Genomic DNA, 23,606 nt, shown 5'->3' with positions numbered 1-23,606 from the left:
CCAGAAAGTTCAGTAGATAAAGTTGCTGCTCTCACACCATGAATCCTCGCAAAGTGAACACGAGGGTTTCGCGTGGCTGCACGCTCACAATAGGCTTCTGTACTAGCCTTCTGTAACAATAAATCTGGTAGGTGGAATCAAAGGTCAACATGAGACCAGGCCAATTGAATACTGCTCTTCAACACCATATGAAAAAAACATGAGTGTGAGTAGCATCAAGAAAATAAGAATTTTTAAGGGCTTTTTCACAAAATGATTGAGTTCATCAGTTGCAGCCATTAGTTTCATGGTGTTATCTGGCAAAAAAATCTTTTTTTTTCATCTAGCAATAGGCAAACAAATCGAGGTATACACGCAATATACAGGTGCCTCGTGGCAATAGCTGCCTTGGCACTTAAAACAAAGATACACACTGCGCATGATGCACACATTATCCTCCCATCTTCCGATCACACCATGTGTAAAAGGCCTAGATGCAGACCAAAGTTGAGATATATTTTCGATTAAGACGGAAGGAACTTTTATCATTTCTATGGAATGACCGAGTTCCGTTATCGAGTCGGGTGATGACTGTATAATGCTTTTCTCGTGAAACCTCCGGTTTATCATTGCTGAATTAATTCCTTATGGCGAGTTTCCTTGACTGAAAGTATAAGCAACTCAGCCTCTTCTGATTATTAACACTGTGACGTTTTGTCGATACCATCTGAGACCTGCATTAATGAATTATTGAAACAAATTTAGATATGTTTCGTGGAAGTGGACAATTTCATAAATTTCGTATTTTTCCAAGGAACGATTAGAGAAATCATTAAAGGAACAGAATGGTGATGTAGGTTTTTCTTTTCAGTTTTTTTTTTTTTTTTTTAATATCCAACATTCCTAGTCATTATTATTTGTAGGTGGAAATGGAAGGTTGCTTCCTCTGTTGTTGATTCCTCTCATTGGAGTTTAGTTGTTCCTCTCATTGGTTGTTCTATGAAAATGGGGATAGGAAACAATGATGCTGTTTGTGCTGACATTGTTATGGAACAATTAAATGGACATATTTTGTCCGTTGTTTTTTTTCAGGATCCTGATTTCTACCTCATCAAAAAATATTCACAGCTGCCACTAGCAGGCAGGAGTGTGTATATATTTTTATATGGAGTAAACTTGGTATTGCTTGCTCCTCCCTCCCTTGCATAAAAATAAATAATCTTTATGGAATGTACGATATTCTAGGGGCAGATTAAAGAAACATGACGGCTGTCAAGGAAGGAAGATATGGCCGCCTGTATAAAATATATTTTAATAGTATTAAAAAATGACATTATTGAATAGTGATAGTGTAGTATTTATATATTTCACGTACACTCTGTGGTATGGAACTTTCAGCACCCAAAGGAACAATCGAAAGTGCACACAAGTCAGCAGGTGGATGAGCTGCGCGGAGATCAGCATTTGCATTACTAGATGCATATGGTGCAAGAAAGCATCATATGCCTCTACATATAAAAAATCATCCAAAAAAATAATAATAATAAATAAAACCTTTTCCATTTCACCCATCCATTCGCTTAAAAAACTTATCCATTTCTTTGATTTTATTTAAGCTATTAATTTCAACATGGACAGGGGGAGGTTTGTTCCAGCAATCAACTAACCTCTGGCTAAAGGTTAATTTCCACATATCTAATCGACAATCGTCTTTCCTCAATTTCAGTTTATGCCCCCTCAGGTTTGTACACTGAGCAAGAGGAAGAATCCCATCAGCACTGAAGCTGCTCAATCCATTCAAGGCCTTATACGCCTCAATCAGATCACCTCGCAGGTGCCTAGTCTCCAGACGCTGCAACTTGCAGGATTTAAGCCTTTCTTCGTAAGAACATTTCGTTGTTCCCCTCACCAATTTTGATGCCCTCGTTCTAGTAACTCTACATCCTTCCTAAAATGAGATTTCCAGACCTGTAAGCAGTACACAAAGTGTGGCCTGACCATTGCCTTAATCAAGGGGATAATCGCCTCCTTATCTTCTAGAAAAATCATGTATATCATTTGACAAGGCCCTATGACCTACTCTGGCTACACTGCACAATATATATTTCCATATATTAAGAGTAGGAGACCGGCGGAATTACTTTACAAGTACAGGTCACTGTTGAAAAAAAGCCATGAATTAGGGTTGAATTTGAAAGTGTCTGCAATTCTGCCCAGACACGATAGGAGGGAGTATATGATGAGAGCCCTGTCGATCAATTCGGCCCTGGAAGGATTGTGCAAGGCTCAAGAGGTAGAATTTTTTTCAGCCTGGTCTGTACTTGTTAACAGGAGAGACTGCTTCTACAGGGATGGGATACACTTAAATAGAATGGGTGCAAGAATATTTGCTGATGCTATCGAGGCAGTGTTAGGTGGGTTGGAAAACTACTAGCTTGGGGGAAATACAAGGACTAATAAATTAACAGTAGCCACTGGCAGAGATGAAAGCGATTCTTGCACTGCTTCTATTGGAATGAGCCACAGCCTGGAGAATAAGATGCAGGATAGTTCAGAGACTGCTGGGTATCATTGGGGTACAAATAAACACATAGGTTGGGTTAGGGTAGCTAAGAAAAAGAACAGGTGCATGTATACTTGCGTGTACACCAATGCTAGGAGTTTAGTAAATAAATTTGATGAATTTGAGATATTGCTCAAAACATCAAAGGCAGGTATTTTGGGGATTTCAGAGACGTGGTGTCACGCAGATATAAGGAATGCAGAACTGGAATTTGGGGATTACAATGTCTACAGAAAGGATAGACAGGGTAGGAAGGGAGGAGGGGTTATACTATTAGTTAAGAAATACATAAAATCCAAGGAAGTGAAGCCAGTCGACATTGCTGGACAGTGCAGTGTCGTGTCGGTTTGGTGTGACCTAAGCATTGGGAGATTAAAATTTAGAGTAGGAGTGTGCTGTAGGCCTAATGACTCTGATGAGTATAATAGGAAACTGTACGGGGAAATAGAGTGGGCCAGTAAATCAGACAGTCTAATAATGGGGGATTTTAATTTCCCGGATATTGACTGGAATTTGGGGACTGGTCACTCACACACTAGCAAGGCTTTTGTGGATTTATTGCATGATTGTTTTCTACATCACCATGTTCGGGAGGCAACTTACTAGGTGGTAGATGACTCTCATCAACCGATGAAATACCACCACTTTGCTTATTGGAGGTTTGAAGTGGTGGAACCCATGTTTAGTCTCTAGAGCTAAGTTCCGGCCAACCCTTCCCTATCTCCTCCATCATGCAGTATGATTGATGATTTTTGAGATAATGATGAATGTCGTGGCGAGATCCAATATTCCTTACATTTCGAGGGTACAGCTCTAAAACGGTGTTCGCAGGCCGGCCGCTAGTTAGTACACTGGACTGCACCTATTGGTAACTCTCTAGGAAGCTTCCGGATCAGCTAGTGTATAATCTTGCTACCTCTACTCTGCCAGATAGTGACTGGAGGGAGTCCGAGTAGTGTGTTTGCGGGGAGCATTGTCGAGGCCACGTTATGTAAAGGATCTGGGTATATTCTTACCACATGTACGCCATATCCAAAAATTTCATTACTTCGGCAGCATATCCCACCCACTTTTTCTTATTATTGAATACACCATGAATTGTCAAAATAATAGAGAAAGCTTATCTGCGAAAAGATCTAAACCTCCCAAGGACTTCCCAATTCATTTCACAAGTATACGTGGTCTCAATTCTAATCTCAACGATGTCCATTTCCAATTGCAGTCTTCCAAACCCCATGTACTTTTTCTGACTGAATCTCAGTTATCAGTTGATTCAACTACCGCTCATCTCAGATGTCCAAATTATTTGCTGTATGATTACTTGTGCCTCAAAGGTGGTACTTGTGCATATGTCCATTCTGATATTCCCTGTCAGAGACTTGGCAATTTGGAATCTCCTCTCTTTGATCTTCTCTGGCTTAAAATCTCTCTACCTCATTGTGTAAAATTCATCTGTTGTCTCTTCCGTTCTCCCAACTCCACTCATCACTTGGAGCTCTTTGACTTCCTCTCTTTGCAACTTGACTTTCTCCAGTCCAACTTTCCTAACTGTGAGGTAATTTTCCTTGGTGATTTTAACGTTCACAACTCCAGCTGGCTTCCGTTTTCTAGTTACACCGACCCAGCAGGTCGAGATGCTGAGGCTTTTGCAATTACTAATGACCTAGCACAGATTGTTCATTTACCTACAAGAATACCGGACAATCCTAATCATACAGCCAATACGCTTGATCTTTTTCTCACAAAGAACCCTTCTAAATACAAGGTTGAAGTGAGAGGTCCTTTAGGCACTTCAGATCACAACTTGGTGATTGCCTCTTCTCCAATGGAACCTTTATCTCATGGCTATTCCCAACCTCGTATTGTTTGGCATTACAAGAATGCAAAATGGGATGACCTGTGAGACTTCTTTTCTTCTTTTCCTTGGTCTGATTACTGTTTCAAAACTTCTGATGTCAACGTTTGCTCAGATCGTGTGAGTTAAATTATTCTTGCAGGAATGGAATCCTTTATCCCACACTCCACTTTAAAATCTCGTCCTTTATCTAAACCTTGGTTTTCCAATAAATGTGCTAAGGCTGTCCAAGAGAAGAACGTTGCATATCGTAATTGGCTTGTTTCTAATTCTTCAGTTTCATTTTCTGCCTACACCAAAGCTCGCAACAATTGTAAAGCAGTTATTAATCAGTCCAAACTAGAGTTTGAACAGGCTCAGAGTAGAAAACTTGCTTCTTGCCCTAATGGTAGCCGAGCATTCTTGTCTCTTGTCAAAGCTATTGGCCGCAACTTTTGCCCATCTCTGCTCCCACCTCTGTCCAAACCAGATGGTTCTGTTGTCACTTCAGCCAAGGATAAAGCTGACCTGTTAGCATCCCATTTTTCTTTGAGCTCATGTATTAATGATCTTGGTAAAACACCTCCCACCATTCCTAACACGCTCCATGCAATGCAATGCCTCCTGTGGTCTTCCGTCAAAAGGATATCAGAAGGATTTTGATGAATCTTGATGCTAAGAAAGCTCCAGGTCCTGATTGTTCTCAAAACCTGTGCTCCTGAACTTACTCCTATTCTTTGCCGCCTTTTTTCACTTTCTTATTCCAAAGGTGTTTTTCCTTCTGCTTGGAAATTTGCTCATATCCAGCCAGTTCCTAAAAACGGTGACAAATCCCTCCCATCCAATTATCGTCCCATTGCAATTACTTCTACTCTTTCTAAAGTAATGGAGAAATCAATTAACCACCAACTCTTAAACTACCTAGAAACCTTCCGTCTGACCAACAATCAACAGTATGGATTCCGTCAGTGTCGATCCACTGGTGATATTCTGGCTTATGTTACCCATTTATGGACTAATTCAATGGAAATGTTCGGTGAAACACAAGTAGTTGCTCTTGACATCTCGAAGGCTTTTGATCGTGTTTGGCATAAAGGTCTTCTAAACAAGCTTCCATCTTATGGTTTGCCAAATTTTTTTAGTAATTGGTTATCCAGTTTTCTCTCTGATCGCTCACTGATGGTGATGGTAGATGGCTCTCTGTCTTCTCACTTCTCCACTAATGCCGGTGTCCCCCAAGGTTCAGTTCTTTCCCCCACTCTTTTCCTCTTGTATATCAATGACCTTCTTCCATTGACTGGAAATCCGATCCATAGTTTTGCCGATGATAGCACATTGCATTCAACTTTCCATTTTGAGAAACCTTGTCCAGCTCAATCAGCTTGAAGTTCTCGAAAATCTGATGCCAATTCCTTAAATGCCGAACTTCAGGTAATTCTCCAGTGGGGAAAAGACAACTTAGTTGATTTCAACCCTTCTAAAACTCAATCTTGTCTTATATCTCGCAAAAACGATTCTTCTGCTCCTATGCTTAGTGACACTCCGATTTCTAGGCAAAATGATATATATCTTTTGGGGATTACCCTGACTTCTAATCTCTCTTGGCACAAGCACATTACAAATATTGCTTCCTCTGCATCTAAAAAACTTGGTTTTCTCTTTCGCTCTCGGCGTTACTTTTCTCCCAAACAGCTGCTCACTCTGTATAAATCGCAAATCCGCCCTTCCATGGAATATTGTTCCCACATCTGGGGCGGTGCCCCCAAAACCTCTCTCAGGCTTTATCCTGAAAGAGGCCTCTGAGGTCGGGAAAACTCATATCTAGGAAATAAACACATACACCGACCATGAATAAAATTTTACTGTAACTAAAATTTTACAAATAATATAAAAATATTAATATAAAGTCAAAAACAAATTATTTACAATGATTGTATATTGCGGAATACTAAAAACTGTAATAAAAGATCATTTACAATAAAATAAGCTAAAATATAGAATTAAAAGTGCTAAAAAACCTGGAGCTTTCGAGAGCGTCAGCTCTCTTCTTCAAGAGTAATATGACTTCCTCTCAGGCTTCTTGATTCCATTCAGAAGTTATGTTAATTAATGATTCATCTCTAACAGAGTCTCTCCACTCGCTTTCTCATAGACGTACTGTTTCTGCTGCATGCCTCTTCTACAGATACTTCCATGGGCACTGTTCTTCTGAATTGGCTTCTATAATTCCCACTCTCTCTTTCAAAACAGTCCGAACACGTGCCGCCACCAGCCAACATCCATTTACTGTCCAACTTCAAACCCACAGAACCAACTTTTCATCTTCCTCATTTATCCATTCAACTGCCGTTTTCTGGAACAACCTTCCTTCATACGTATTTCCTGAAAATTACAATCTACAGAAGTTCAAGTCCAATATCAACAAATATCTTCTTTCGTCTTCTCAACCTCGAACCCAAGCACGGTACTAAGTACTATAGGTTATAATACCCCTCGTGTTTGGGGTTCTCATAAAAAAAAAAAAAAAAAACAAAAACTAGAGGGAATAATACTCTTGATTTGATTATGAGTAGTGATTCTTCATGCATTAAGAATCTGCAGGTAAATGAACCACTAGGTGGCAGTGAATACAGTGTGCTGAAGTGGGATTTACTCAAAGAGGTAACTACCATTAGGGGTGAAGGGAGGGTTATTGCTTTCGTAAAGGCGAATAGTGATGGACTGAGACAGTATTTATATTCTATACAGTGGGACCAACTAATGATGTTACCAACAGCAAATTCAAAATGGGAAGCATTCAAAGAACTTATCTTGGAAGCTACTAGGCCTTACATACCAACTAAGAAATATTGTTCAAAGTTTAGGTCTAAGTGAATGTCAGATGAACTAATGAGACATATGGCAGAGAAGAAAAATGCATGGGATACATACAAATTAACACGTGACACAGAAGCCTATGATAGATACAAGTTGATCTGTAACCAAGTTACAAAGGAGGTTAGGCAGGCGAAGGTAGATTACGAGAAATCTTTGGCAAGGGATGCAAAGAAAAACAGCAAAGAGTTCTTTACTTATGTAAACTCTAGAAGGAAGGGATGAATCAGATTGGTCCACTTGATATTGATGGGTCAACTGTTGATGATCCTGCTCAGATGGCTAACAAACTGAATGAATATGTTGCATCGACATTCACACATGAGGAGTTATTCAGCTAGGAGAATGCCAGAGGTGTATTCAACTCTGGCAGTAAGCTAGAGAATATTGTAATAACTGAGGGCATAGTGGAGGAGAAATTGTTAAAGATAAATACAAGAATGGCACCTGGGGTGGATGGGATCTATCCAGTTATATGAAAGGAGGCAGCAAAGGAAGTAAGCAAACCCCTTAGCCATAATTATGAGAGCTTCCTTGGACACAGGGGAAATACCCATGGACTGAAGATGTGCAAATGTGACACCAATTCACAAAGGAGGATCAAAGGGCGACACAAATAATTATAGACCTGTTAGTTTAACTTCTCTTCCAGGAAAATTAATGGAGGCACTGGTTAAAGAAGCACTGCAGGATCATCTAGACAAGACTTCAGTCATAGCTCAGACACAGCATGGTTTTGTTAAGGGGAAGTCTTGCTTACCAATTTGATTGGATACTATGATGCAGTCACAAAAGAACTGGATGCAGGGAATAACTTTGATATTATATACTTGGATCTTAGAAAGGCTTTTGATACTGTTTCACATGGAAGACTGCTGCACAAATTGGAGCAGTGTGGCATTGGGGGCAAATTGCTGCTATGGATAAAGGGGTGGTTGAGGGGGAGAAGACAGAGAGTGGTAATCAATAGACACTGCTTATCGTGGACTAATGTTATTAGTGGAGTCCCTCAGGGCTCAGTGTTGGGTCCATTACTGTTTTCTGTATTTATTAATGCTATTGATGATGGCATATCAAGCTTAATGTCCAAGTTTCCAGACGATACGAAGGTTGGCAGGGTTGTCAAGGACAGTACTGAAACTATGCTACTGCAACAGGATCTGTAAATGTTGAGCAGATGGGCTTCGAGGTGGCAAATGAAGTTTAACATTGACAAATGTAAAGTACTACATATGGGATACAGCAAACCCAGAGCAACGTATCAACTCTGTGGTACTACACTGACAGTGGTAGAGAATGAAATGGAACTGGGGATGATTGTGCAGGCAGGTATGAAGTTTTCTGAGCAGTGCAGACGGGCTGCAAGAGTAGCTCATGGTGTATTGTCGATGATATATAGGAATTTTTCTAGCAGGGATAAGGAGGTGATTATTCCCTTGTATAAGGCAATGGTCAGACCACACCTAGAGTACTGTATATAGGTGTGGAGGCCTCATTTCAAGATGGATGTAGAGATGCTGGAACGAGTACAGAGAAAGGCAACAAGATTAGTGAATGGAAAAAAGGTTTGCGCTTACGAAGAAAGGCTTAAGTTTAACAAATTACTAGCCACCGGCGAGGTGATCTGATAGAGGTGTATAAAGCCTTGAATGGTTTGAGTATGCTCAATGCCAATGGGATTCTTCCTCTTGCTCAGAATAATCACCTGAGAGGGCATAAATTCAAATTGAGGAAAGACGGATGTAGGATAGACGTGAGGAAATTTGCCTTTGGCCAGCGGGTGGTTGGTTGGTGCCACAGACTTCCATCCCTTGTCGTGGAAGTTGATAGCCTAAATAAGTTTAAGGCTCAGCTGGACAGGTATTTCGAACGAACAGAGGGGTGAAATTGAAGTGGTTATTTTTTATTTATTTATTATTATTATTATTTTTTTTTTTTTTTTGGCTGATGCTGCATAAGCTTGCTGTCTTGCATCAAATGCCTCTACTAATGCTAATGTTAATGCCTCGTTACTGTCCCACCGCAGCACATTCCCCCACCTTCCAATTTGTACATATCTTTCTTATTTTATTCAGGATGATGGACCTTCAACACAGCTTATTGTTTAATTTTGAGTTTCTCTTGAGAAAAATTTGTGCATATCGTTTTCAGTATCACACGTAACGTACAATTTCTTTCAATGAAATGGCAATGTTGTTCAGTTATTTCTACCCGCAAGATTTTATCCTTTGCGATGGTATTGATGCCCCCCCTTTTTTTTTTTTGTTTCAATTGTAACTGAAGACTAATGTGAATCAAAATCATATACTGGTTGGCCTTCTCTCACAGTGAAACTTCTATACTGCGAAGTCCGTCATCCCAGAGATGGAGGAGAAGGAGGACAAGAGCATTGTGTTTTGGATTCTCTCTATCTTGTGAATTTCGTTGACTGTGTTATCGTCCCGAAGTATAAACAAGAAATTTATTTATTTTTTGATTGTTAAGGCAAATTATGATTGTTACAGAGCTAGGGGAACCCATGCGAAAATCTTCTGGCGGGCAAAGGGAGAACCTGGACAGAGGAGTAGCGCAGTTATATGACGCCTGGGGGGAAATCCTATATATTTTCTACCCTAAATAAATTTGTCACCTGGACCCCATTAACCCGCGTGACAAATTTTCCTACTGCCCTCCTGTTCCATTGCTACACTCCAAGCCATTCTTAGTTTTATTTCTGGTTTTTTCCTCCAATATCAATGAAATTATTTGTTATTACTTAGTTATATCTTCAAAGAAAAGTCTTTGAAAAAAAAAAATAGTTTTTATTCTACGAGGAACCATAATGATCTTAGAAATTATTATGTAGGAACCCTGGTTGAGATTATATTATTTGTAACTGCTGCTTTGAGAGTACAGCTAACCGGCTGAGCTGTCGAGTAGCTAAATTATAGAAAAATTTAGGAACTGTATAACCCATTTCTTTTTTGCAATTTTCTCGTTAAATTTTAAAGATTTATCTACTAACGTCAAGGATGTCTACTTCTGGGGATTTTGGCAACCCTCTTCGGAAATTCAAGCTTGTATTTTTAGGAGAGCAAAGCGGTAAGTTGATGTCAGAATATCATCGTTCAGTGACATTGTATTTGGCGCAGGGTGTTCACTGCTGTTGGCTCTTTAATGTCTTGAAGTGAATCACTTCCGTTAAAAAAATTAAGAAAGGTAAAAGATAAGAAAGAAAGGAATAATATGGATCATTTTACGTATTTATTTTAAACGTGCACTATAATTTGGATATTTTCTTAGGACTTATTTTTCATTTATGAAATTGTAAACAGCCACTCCTTTTAATGGGAATTCAAATTTCATTAATATTTCATTTAATGTGGTTAATAAACCCATTAGGAACAATAATTTGTAAATAATTTGAATTACCGAACTGTAATGCACGTATATGTGCGTGTATACATCTAGAAGATGAAACTGTAAATTGTCTAGTGGGTGGGGACGGACAGCCGCCAAGATTTAAGCATTTGTATTGAACGTTAAATCCGCTCTTAAAAATTTTAAAATATCTTATATTTTTAAAATTTAAAAGAAAATTAAACAGAGTTTCCCAATTTTTATTATATTTTGATGAGATTTATCTTTGATAAATTACAAATATATTAAATTTACATAATTAATTGGATATATGTACCCCAATGATGGTGATAATAATCTTGGTTGCTCCGGATGGAGTATAATACCATTTTTGTGCTTTACCTTTTATTTCTTATTTTTTTTTATTAAAAAGTCAAATGTAATTTCCTTCGTTTTCTTTTATTAAATATATTTTGGTTTATTGTTAATTATTGAAGCAACTGAAGACGTAACCTAGTGTGCTATTTTATCACATTACTGTATTTACTTTCTTTCTCTGCGTTCATAACTGATAACTGTTATTCGTACAATAAAGCAGTTATGTTATACTTTAACGAATTAATTTATTTTAGCATAGTTAATTAATGTAGAAGGTGTCTTAGCATGAAATATTGTATATTTTAACCGATCTTAGTTTTCTTTTGAACTGTTTGACATGATTAAAGATATTTAGTAGGGATCTGTTTGGGTATCACAATATTTCCTATCTTTAGAGCTCCAGGAGTGGTCCCAGGATTTTCTGGGGGGGGGGATTGGCGAAGTTAAAGTAGTGTTCCAGGGAATCATTAAGCTTTGATCAAATCTTTAAGCCATGATCAAAATACACATTATTTTGATCATGAGAAGCAATAACCCCTTCAGCTCCTATCTGGAACCTCCACAGCAGTTTTGTTATGGTAATTGTAGTTAGTTCTGTGTATGGTGTTGAAAAAGGTCAGGAGTCTCTTAGACTTCTTAGAACATTGAAGTTGATTCTTGAGATTAAATGAAAACTGTTTATTTTTTAATTTATGAACATACTGAAAAATATTAATCAGCTTTATTTCTTCTGTATTTTAATATTCTCAATTTAAAAAATTCCCACTAACAGTCAGGCAGTTGTTATACAACTATTCCATGACCTGCTGTGAGCAGGAGCAGATTCAGCACCCATAAGCTTGAATACTTTTTAGCCCAAATGGTATAAAATATATCTGTTTGAACAAAATAAGGAATATATAAGGTAACTAACTTTGAAATCTTAGTTTTAGCTAATCAAATTTAGCTGTAACAGGACTTCTGTATATTTTTTACTGAAAGCCCTTGATTTCTTAAATTGTGTGGCTATCACAATAAGTTTCCCCATTTTGCTACTAATAACTAACTCTTGTCTAAAAAGAAAAGTATAATATTACTTATTAGTAACGTTGCCACCCTTTCCCCAGACAGTTGCTTCATTGGTTGTTGGCACCTCATTGATACAGCATCTTGACAACCCATGAATGAGCTGATTAAATGCTCAGTCTGTCTGTCTGGACATTTTAGCTAATGAACAGCTTAAACCGATTTTTCTAAGGAGATGCTGTGCTGTTATAGCCCAGATGAAATGGCCATCGGAAGGGTTGGTGGCACCATATTATCAATTTATTATTACATTATCAAAATTATTCTTGAATATATGTTTGCTCATGATATTGGCCTTGAGTTTTGCATCTCAAAGAAAATAAAAGCATATATCATTACCCATGGTATTAACCAGTATTAATGAGGGATTTTTTAAATATTTAATTAAGTAATTGGTGTTTGTGCAAATAACTACTGTCTGACTGCTTGAAATGTGATTGTGTCTGGCAAAATGGCAGGACAATTCCATTGGTAAATACTGTTGGCAGTTACTTGCAATGACTCCATAGTTTAATAGTTCGTTCAAGTTTGAGTTTTGTTAGCAAAGAAAGAATGGAAGTACTACCATTTTCATCAAAGAATTGCAAGAGGGAAAAGTTTACATAGTCAAGGTAAAAACATATTTAATGTCATTAATTATTTTGATAAAGAAACACTAAATGGAGTTCTAAGCTTGCCAATTAAATAAGCAATAAAGCATGCAAGTGTTGCTATGGGATTTTTGGAAACAATCATTAAAAAAATTAGGAGGGAAAGGAAAGATAACAAGAATCCCACTTTTAAATCTGTGAAAAAGTGAACTAAAACAAGCTGTGATGTATCTTCTGGACAATTTCAATCGAGAAATAAGGTGAACTGCCCAAGACTTAAATAAATCAGAAAAAAGTTCTAACAATACCTAAATTAATTACAATTCTAAAACAGAAAATAAATTTTACTTTTAAAAGAGAATCACTTTGAAAAATTCTTCGTGAAATTGGATTTTCTTGGAAAAAATTTCAAAGAAAAAGAAAGCTTTTAATAGAAAATACAAAATAGAAATTTTCTTTTTAGAGTACAAAAATAGAAAAAACAAAATAGTGCTTAAAAGGATAAGATATTTTTGTGACAAATAATGTGACTTAGAAGAGGAAGTAGGCCTATCGTATATATTTTGACGAAACTTGGAACGATAACAATTTGATATTTAGTAACTGTTGGCAAAGTCAAAATGTTAGTTGTTGGTGACTCTATTGTCAGGGAAACTAGTAGTTGTTGGTGACTATTATCAGGAAAACGGGGAACATGCTTTGTAAAAAGGATAGGTGGAACAGGACCAGGGTATGTCTGCCAGGGGCAAAGGTTGATGACGTTGTAGAGCAGATATCATCTTTTAAGGGCACAAAAGGTGATATAGTTGTACACGTTGGCACTAATGATATCAAGAGTAGGAGACTGGTAGAATTGCTTAAAAAGTACAGGTCACTGTTGAAAAAAAGCCATGAAATAGGGTTGAATTTGAAAGTGTCTGCAATTCTGCCAGGACACGATAGGAGGGAGTATATGATGAGAGCCTTGTCGATCAATTCGGCCCTGGAAAGATTGTGCAAGGCTCAAGGGGTAGAATTTTTTTCAGCATGGACTGTACTTGTTAATAGGAGAGATTGCTTCTACAGGGATGGGATACACCTAAATAGAAAGGGTGCAAGAATATTTACTGATGCTATCGAGGCAGTGTTAGGAGGGTCGGAAAACTGCTAGCTTGGGGGGAGACAAAGACGAACAGATTAACAGTAGCCACTGGCAGAGGTGAAAGAGATTCTTGCACTGCTTCTATTGGAATGAGCAGAAGCCTGAAAAACAAGATGCAGGATATTTCAGAAACTACTGGGAGTCATTGTGGTACAAGTAAACACATGGGTTGTGTTAGGGTAGTTAAGAATAGAAATAGTTGCGTGTACACCAATGCTAGGAGTTTAGTAAATAAATTTGATGAATTTGAGATATTGCTGAAAACATCAAAGGTAGATATTGTTGGGATATCAGAGACGTGGTGTCACACAGATATAAGGAATGCAGAAATGGAATTTGGGGAGTACAACATCTACAGAAAGGATAGACTGGATAGGAAGGGAGGAGGGGTTATGCTATTAGTTAAGAAATACATAAAATCCAAGGAAGTTAAGCCAGTGGACAACGCTGGACAGTGCAGTGTCGAGTCAGTTTGGTGTGACATAAGTATTGGGAGATCAAAATTGAGAGTAGGAGTGTGCTATAGGCCTAATGACTCTGATGAGTATAATAAGAAATTGTACAGGGAAATAGTGGGCCAGTAAATCAGAGAGTCTTATAATGGGAGATTTTAATTTCCCAGATATTGACTGGAATTTGGGGGTGGGTCACTCACACACTAGCAAGGCTTTTGTGGATTTATTGGATGATTGTTTTCTACATCAGCATGTTCGGGAGGCGACTAGAGGGAGGAATACTCTTGATTTGATTATCAGCAGTGATTCTTCATGCATTAAGAATCTGCAGATAAATGAACCACTAGGTGGCAGTGATCACAGTGTGCCGAAGTGGGATTTACTCAAAGAGGTAACTACCATTAGGGGTAAAGGGAAGGGTTATTGCTTTCGTAAAGGCGACTACGATGGACTGAGACAGTATTTAAATTCTATTAATTTAAATACTATTATCATCATTGGTCTATTAATTTAAATTCTATTATCATCAGTTGGTCTATTAATTTAAATTCTATTATCATCAGTTGGTCCCACTGTATTCTACAGTGGGACCAACTGATGATGTTAACAACAGCAAATGAAAAATGGGAAGCATTCAAAGAACTTATCTTGGAAGCTACTAGGCTTTACATACCAACTAAGAAATATTGTTCAAGGTTTAGGCCTAAATGGATGTCAGATGAACTAATGAGGCATATGGCAGAGAAGAAACATGCATGGGATACATACAAATTAACACATGACACGGAAGCCTATTATAGATACAAGTTGATCTGTTACCAAGGAGGTTAGGCAGGCGAAGGCAAATTACGAGAAATCTTTGGCAAGGGATGCAAAGAAAAACAGCAAAGAGTTCTTTACTTATGTAAACTCTAGAAGGAAGGGGATGAATCAGGTGATCCACTTGATATCGATGGGTCAACTGTTGATGATCCTGCTCAGGTAGCTAACAAATTAAATGAATATTTTGCATCGACATTCACACATGAGGAGTTATTTAGCGAGGGGAAAGCCAGAGGTTTATTCAACCTCTGGCTTTCATTACAGTTTTAATTATTACAAGATTCTCTAGCAATAAGCTAGAGAATCTTGTAATAACTGAGAGTAAAGTGGGGGAGAAATTGTTGAAGATAAATACAAGAAAGGCATCCGGGGTGGATGGGATCTATCCAGTTATATTAAAGGAGGCAGCAGAGGAAGTAAGCACAAACCCTTAGCCATAATTACGAGAGCTTCCTTGGACTCAGGGGAGGTACCCACAGACTGGAGATGTGCAAATGTGACCCCAATTCACAAAGGAGGATCAAAGGCTGACACAAGTAATTATAGACCTGTGAGTTTAACTTCTGTTCCAGGAAAATTAATGGAGGCACTAGTTAAAGAAGCACTGCAGGATCATTTAGACAAGACTTCAGTTATAGCTCGGACACAACATGGTTTTGTTAAGGGGAAGTTTTGCCTGACCAATTTGATTGGATACTAAGATGCAGTCACAAAGGAACTGGATGCAGGGAATAACTTTGATTATTATATACTTGGATCTTAGAAAGGCTTTTGATACTGTTGCACATGGAAGACTGCTGCACAAATTGGAGCAGTGTGGCATTGGAGGCAAATTGCTGCTGTGGATAAAGGGGTGGCTGAGGGGGAGAAGACAGAGTGGTAATCAATGGACACTGCTCGTTGTGGACTAATGTTATGAGTGGAGTCCCTCAGGGCTCAGTGTTGGGTCCATTATTGTTTTCTGTATTTATAAATGATATTGATGATGGTATATCAAGCTTAATGTCCAAGTTTGCAGACGATACAAAGGTTGGCAGTGTTGTTAAGGACACTACCGACACTATGCTGCTGCAACAGGATCTGGAAAGGTTGAGCAGATGGGCTGCATGGGAAACAGCAACCCCAGAGCAACATATCAACTCTGTGGTACTAAACTGACAGTGGTAGAGAATGAAAGGGACCGGGGGGGGGTGGTTGTACAGGCAAATATGAAGTTCTCTGAGCAGTGCAGACGGGCTGCAAGAGTAGCTCAGGGATAAGGAGGTGATTATTCCCTTGTATAAGGCAATGGTCAGGCCACACCTAGAGTACTGTATACAGGTCTGGAGGCCTCATTTCAAGAAGGATGTAGCTGCTGGAACGAGTACAGAGAAGGGCAACAAGATTAGTGAATGGAACAAAGGGGTGCTCTTACGAAGAAAGGCTTAAGTTTTGCAAATTACAGTGTCTGGAGGTTAGGCACCAGCGAGGTGATCTGATAGAGGTGTATAAAGCCTTGAATGGTTTGAGCATGCTCAATGCTGATGGGATTCTTCCTCTTGCTCAGAATAATCACCTGAGAGAGCATAAATTCAAATTGAGGAAAGACAATGTAGGATAGACGTACAGAAATTTGCCTTTAGCCAGCGGGTGGTTGGTTGGTGGAACAGACTTCCATCCCTTGTCGTGGAAGTTGATAGTCTAAATAAGTTTAAGGCTCAGCTGGACAGGTATTTTGAACGAACAGAGGGTGAAGTGGAAGTGGTTTTTTTTTTTTTTTTTTTTGGCTGATGCTGCATAATCTTGCTTTCTTGCATCAAATGCCTCTACTAATGCTAATGTTTGCAGTATCTCACTCAGGAAACACTTCAAACAACTTATTGTTTTATGGCAGGTGGAGAAATGGATTTATTCCTATTCAAATTTAGTGTACAAAGCAAACAAAACAATGGGGATTAATGCTCTCATATAAATTTGGGAATTTTTGAAAAACGGCCATCAGATGAGCCGTTTTTCGCTTTATCTGAAAAGGTTGTCATAATTATGGACAACACACCCTATCATTCCATACTGTTAACAAATTCCCTACCTCATCATTCAGAAAATAGGAAATAATGGATTGCCTTTCAGTGATGACCTTAGAAAAGTTGAACTTTTAATTTTGGCAAAATATTAGAAATTTTAATATTACTGGGGATCTCTATGGATAGGTTGTTAGAATGGGGGCTAACTTTACTTAGCAAGATCTTATCATTGCAGTACTCTCCTCTAAACTGTAAATTAAGACAATGAATTCATAGAAGGTGAAAAGAATTAAAGTTAAATTATTTAACACACTTTTCATTTTCATTTCATTTTCTTGATTTATGGATTCAGAGGTGATTACTGCAATGATATGCTCTTGCTGAAAAATTTACAGTACTTTGAGCTTTAGCTAAACAATTCAAATTGTCAAAAATATTGTGCTTGTGTATCAAATTTGGAAGAAGAATATTGAAGAAAAGATGTTGTGTGGAAGAGTTGTGCAACCTGTCATAATACCAATTTACAACAGTGATGAAGATACAAGTTATAGTTAGACAAAACAATGATTTATGAACTTACTGAACTTAGTCCTGATGATGAAATGGATGAATAGAAACTATGGAAGTCATTTATTGATGCTGTTGAAGGTACCATAATTTTTTCTGTTTATGAGAAATTCAACACTGTAAACCTGAGAGCAAACTGAAATTTTGTTAAATAAGTAATAGTAATAAAATGGCTACTTTATACTGAATCAGTAATATATTCATTCATATACAAGTACAGTTTTGAACAGCAATTTAAAATAATCACACTTTTAACTTAATCACCCTTTTTTCAGCAAATTGACCATGCCGACTTGGTCATATGCACATGAATTCAAGGCCACAATTCACGTGGTTGGACAGTAACTAACATTTTATATTAGAACTTTTATGCACAACATTAACAGTTGGACCAGTAACATAATGAATAGTTTTATTGATGTTTTTATTACATTAAGGTATATTCAATCAAATCCAGACATAGGCATCCCAACTTTTTTTTTGATTCTTTTGATGGAAGAAATTATTGGTTATTATATTCTGAATAGTTAGAAATACTTTGAATATGGCAAATAAAAGTATTTTCTTGGTAAACCTATTCCTCCTTATATACCGGTCTGCTTATTTTGTAAATTTCTACATACAGTACAATTATTTTCCATGATGCATGTTGTCTGATAATAAGGGAAAACTTGGGTACCATTTACTTAATAATTGTACTTTAATAAGGCAGTTGCAGAATAGATGTGAAGAAAATTGATCTTTGAAGCACCAAGAAATATTTTAAATTTGACTTATATGCTGACTATAAGGTCAAAAATATCCTAAACTTTAATTAAGGCACATATATATGATCTTTTTAGTTAAAAGACACCATGGTGTGTCACACTTATTTTTCATTTAGGTTATTTGTTAGGACCTTTTTTGTCAAATTTGGGATTAAAATTGTACTAAATATTACTGTTTAAATTTTACAATTTCTAAATAAATTTTTCCTAATCAACTGCTTTCCCACCCCAGTGGAAAAATTATTCTCCATCTTTGTTTTAAAGACAAAACATGCAGTGTCTATATGTGATTGCTTACTCTTCAGTACACATGTTTGGGAGTTTGTCTCCAACTGCTACAACCATTGTGTTATTTTATTCTTCTTCAAATAACAATTTATTATATGTATTTTTACACAAATATGCATTAGTTGTTCACCTTTTAAAACCTACTACAGTAAATTACTCTTTCTTCATAAGATGAAAATAGTATATGTTTTTGGGCTTGCTTTTCAACTTTTCAAAAGTAAACCTTCAGAATTGTCAATATGTTGTATTAAATGTGCTTCCACATTGAGGCAGTTTAAAGCGAAACCAATCTGCAGTACAATACTCAACAAGGAGCAGCTCATTTACATAAAGCCCCCCTCCCCATATACATATGATGTCATGTCACCAATGCCTGTAGGGTTGGGTTTGGGACCTTCTGTATAAGAGTTTTGTTACACCGACCATTTCCTTTACAGTTTACTATTCAGCGTAATGAAATGCAATGTGTAACTTTAAAATAACAGAAATAATTAAAAAGTAGGCAGCTCTGAATGCAGATTTTACTGTACTTCACCACTACACAAGATGCAAAGGATGGTGTAAAAGGGGAATAACATACAGTAAATAAATATAATTAAACATGAATTTTAAAGGCAAAAAAATGGAAACTCAGTAGACTGATATCCATGATTATACAGTATATAGTTTTGTATATAACTATATATTGTATAATCTTGTAAAACTTTGTATATAACAGTAACAATATAACAGAATAAGGTAACTTATTCCAGTAACAAAAATTACTGGAATAAGTTACCTTATTTCAAAGGTCAGCTGGATAATTAAATTACATAGGGAGGAGGGAAATGCATAGGTTGTCTATTTCTTTTTCTATTATTAATTATTATTATTTTTTTAATTTTCTTATTTTTATTGCTATTTTTATTTTATTATTTTTTTATTTTTATTATTATTTTTATTTTTGTCTGGTGCAGCATGAGTCATAGGCTTCTTTGCACCATGTGACCATTGCTAATGCTAATACTGATATTTTTGTCAGCAAATATATGATTGGAAGATTTAAAACAGGTCAAAGAGATCATTTATAACTGCAAAAGCTTCAGTATCTTGACAAACTGCATCTGTACAACTAGAAAACTGAAGCAGCCTGGAATTGTGAAAATATTAAAATCACCAAAGAAAGTTTCCTCACTGTAGAAAGTAGAATTTCAAAGAAAGGAAGTCAAAGTGTTCAGTGTGAATAGTGGAATATGGAAAATTATGTGAATTTGACAGAATGGGTCAGAGATTGTTAAGAGATGAAATAAGCAGATTCCAGATTAGGTCTTGGACATGGAATATTAGAATATGCACAAGTACTACTTTTGAAGGGAATCAGGGAACTGAGATGACTAGTGGTTGAGGCAACTGATAATTGGAACCCTTTCAGAAGTAGTAAGTGGTGTTTGGCAGATTTTAGGTGAAAATGAACATCATTCAGATTGGAAATGAGACCATCCACATATATTTATGAAAAATGAAAGAGGAAATGTTTGAGATGTTGTTTAGCTCTTTTTTCAGGTAAATTCTATTAGTGTGACTATTCATGATGCTTTCAGTAGACAAATAAGTGGAGGGGGGGGGACATGATTTAATGAAATTTTTGGTTATGGTGTACACACAGCAAGACTATACCATGCTTTAGGACTAATGGCTCTGATGAGTACAACAAAAAACTGTACAGAGAAATAGTGGTCCAGTAAATTAGAATGTCTTATGTGGAATTTTAACTTCCCAAATATTGACTGGAACTTGTAGGTTGGTCACTCGCATACTAGCAAGACTTTTCTGGATTTATTGGATCATTATTTTCTACAGCAGCATGTTCGAGGGGCAGCTGGAGGGAGTACTACTCTTGATCTGATTATTAGCAGTGATTATTCCTGCATTAAGAATCTGTAGATAAAGGTGGCAGTGATCATAGTTTACTGATGTGGAATATACTTAGAGATGTACTTACCAATCAGGGGTAAAGGGAAGGAGTTTTGCATTTGTAAAGGTGAGATGGCTCTGAATGCAGATTTTACTGTACTTCTCCACTACACAAGATGCAAAGGATGGTGTAAAAGGGGAATAACATACAGTAAATAAATATAATTAAACATGAATTTTAAAGGCACAGACAGTTTTTGAATTCTGTATAGTGGGACCAACTGATGACATTACCAACAGCAAATATTAAATGGGAAGCATTCAAGGAAGTAATCTTGAAAGTTCTAGGCTTTTTGTCCCAACTAAAAAATACTGTTCAAGGTTTAGGCCTAAATGGTTTCAGATTAACTAATAAGACTTGTGGCAGAGAAGAAAAATGCATGGGATGCATATAAAGTATCAAGTGTTGACACAGAAGCTTATGGTAGATATAAGCTAGTCTGTAATCAAGTCACAAAGGAGGTTAGGCAAGCAAAATCAGACTACGAGAAAGCTTTGGCAAAGGACACACAGAAAAACAGCAAAGACTTATGTAAACTATAGAAGGAAGGGTATGAATCAGATTGGTTCACTTGATAACAATGGTTCGACTGTTGATCCTGCTCAGGTCTAAATGAGTATTTTTCATCTACATTCACACATGAGGAGTTATTTAGGTAGAGGAATGCCAAAAGTTTGATAAACTCTATAACAAGGAGACCAGCGAGGTGATCTGATAGAGGTGTATAAAGCCTTGAATGGTTTAAGCATGCTCAATGCTGATGGGATTCTTCCTCTAGCTCAGAAAAATCACCTGAGAGGGCATAAATTCAAATTGAGGAAAGACAGATGTAGGATAGACGTGCGGAAATTTGCCTTTAGCCAGCGGGTGGTTGGTTGGTGGAACAGACTTCCATCCCTTGTGGTGGAGGTTGATAGCCTAAATAAGTTTAAGGCTCAGCTGGACAGGTATTTTGAACGAACAGAGGGGTGAAGTGGAAGTGGGTTTTTTTTTTTTTTTTTGGCTGATGCTGCATAAGCTTGCTTTCTTGCATCAAATGCCTCTACTAATGCTAATGCTAGTAAAGAATTTTGTAATAACTGAGAGCAAAGTGGAAGAGAAACTGTTGAAGCTAAACATAAGAAAGGCATCTGTGGAGGATGGGATCTATCCAGTTATATTAGAGGCAGCAAAAGAAGTAAGAAAACCCTTAGCCGTAATTATGAGAGCATCCTTGGATTCAGGGGAGGTCCCCACAGACTGGAGTTGTGCAAATGTATCCCCTATTCACAAAGGGTGGCAAGGGTAATTACAGACCTGTTAGATTAACTTCTGTTCCAGGGAAAATTATGGAATTTTTAAGCATTGCAGGATCATCTAGACAAAACTGCAGTTATACTTTGGACAGAGCATGGGTTTCTTAAGGGAAAGTCTTGTCTGACCAATTTGATTGAATCCTGCGATGTGGTCACAAAGGAACTGGATGCAAAAAATAATTTTGATATGATATACTTGGATTACAGGAAAGCTTTTGATACTTTTGCAATGGTTGAGTGGGAGAAGACCGAGGGATAATCAATGAACACTACTCTTCATTAACTAATGTTATTAGTGGATTCGCCCCAAAGTTTGGTGTTGGGCCCATTGTTGTTTTCTATATTTATTAATGAAGATAATATATATATGAGAGTTACCTCAATATCCAAATAGGAGATCTTTTTTCAGTTTCCAAAATAAAATATGATAAATTAAAATTACATTAAATTAAAAACACAGAATTTAAATAAATAACCTAAAATACCTCGATATGCTCCTACTTCATGTAGGTGAACTTGCTCCTAGCACCGGAACATGCCGACATCAACCAGCCCCAGACATCAAATAACCCATGCACTAAGACTGAGCACATCTCCATCAAAACTAAACCTTATTTTAAAATACATAATCTTTTATTATTAAAACCCAAATCTCCTTCGAAGGGACCAGACTTTTTGTCTGCAAGATGTTTTCACCAGAAGGATAATGATACTGAAACCTCCTGATTGAGATTTTCATCTTTTAGTATTTTAGATATTTATTAATGATATTGATGAAGGTATATCAGGTGTAATGTCCAGCTTTGCAGGCAATACAAAGGTTGGCAGTGTTGTTAATGACAGCACTCAACTGCAACAGGATCTAGAAATGTTGGGCAGATGGCCTGAGAGGTGGCAACTGGTCCTTGAGGTTGTCACAGACATTCTCTCAGATATGCTATACAAGCTGTACTTGCTACCTGGGAGTCTAAATTGCTGATGGAACTGATATTTATGTGACACTCAAGTCAAGTGGATGAAGTCTGGACAGTCTGTGACAGCCAAATTCTCTGCTTGCACCTTCATGATGGTGGGACTGTTAGTAATCCTGGGTATAACCTCCATGCACAAGTACATGGTGAGTGACCACCCAGGTATGAACCAATGTAAGCAGGGGTCGAGGTGTGGCACCCACACCAAATGGAGGAATGCTGCCCCTCTATGTTACCAGGAAGTACTAGGTGATAGATGACTCTCATCAACTGGTGCAATACCACCACTTTGCTTATTGGAGGCTTGAACTGGTGGAACCCATGTTTAGTCTCTAGAGCTAAGTTCTGGTCAACCCTTTTCTATCTCTTCCAACATGCAGTATGATTGATGATTGATTCCTTACATTTCAAGGGTACAGCTCTAAAATGGTGTTTGCAGGTCGGCCGGCCGCTAGTTAGTACACCAGACTGAACCTATTGGTAACTCTCTAGGAGGCTTCTGGATCAGCTAATGTATAATGTTGCTACCTCTACTCTGCCAGATAGTGACTGGAGGGAGTCAGAGTAGTGTGTATGCGGGGAGCATTGTCGAGACCACGTTAGGTCAAGGATCTGGGTATATTCTTACCATGTGTACACCATATCCAAAAATTTCATTACTTCATACGGCATGTCCCACCCACTTTTTCTTACTATTGATTACACCATAAATTGTCAAACT

General features: G+C 37.5%; 1 protein-coding gene across 2 annotated transcripts in view; it reads left to right on the top strand.

The window, feature by feature from the left end:
* Nucleotides 1-10,133: 10,133 nt before the first annotated feature.
* LOC150091993 (ras-related protein Rab-6A) overlaps nucleotides 10,134-23,606 on the top strand; it is a 240,322-nt gene continuing 226,849 nt past the window's right edge. For both annotated transcript variants that reach the window (XM_090386428.1, XM_090386419.1), the window contains exon 1: nucleotides 10,134-10,331. In XM_090386428.1, the coding sequence (XP_090242554.1) occupies nucleotides 10,262-10,331 (70 nt within the window). In that variant the 5' untranslated portion in view covers nucleotides 10,134-10,261. The remainder of the gene's footprint in view (nucleotides 10,332-23,606) is intronic.

The sequence above is a fragment of the Mastigoproctus giganteus genome, chromosome 1, assembly GCF_048544385.1.
Source record: "Mastigoproctus giganteus isolate SK-2022 chromosome 1, ASM4854438v1, whole genome shotgun sequence".
NCBI lineage: Eukaryota > Metazoa > Arthropoda > Arachnida > Uropygi > Thelyphonidae > Mastigoproctus > Mastigoproctus giganteus.
This window is presented reverse-complemented; position numbering and strand designations above follow the sequence as displayed.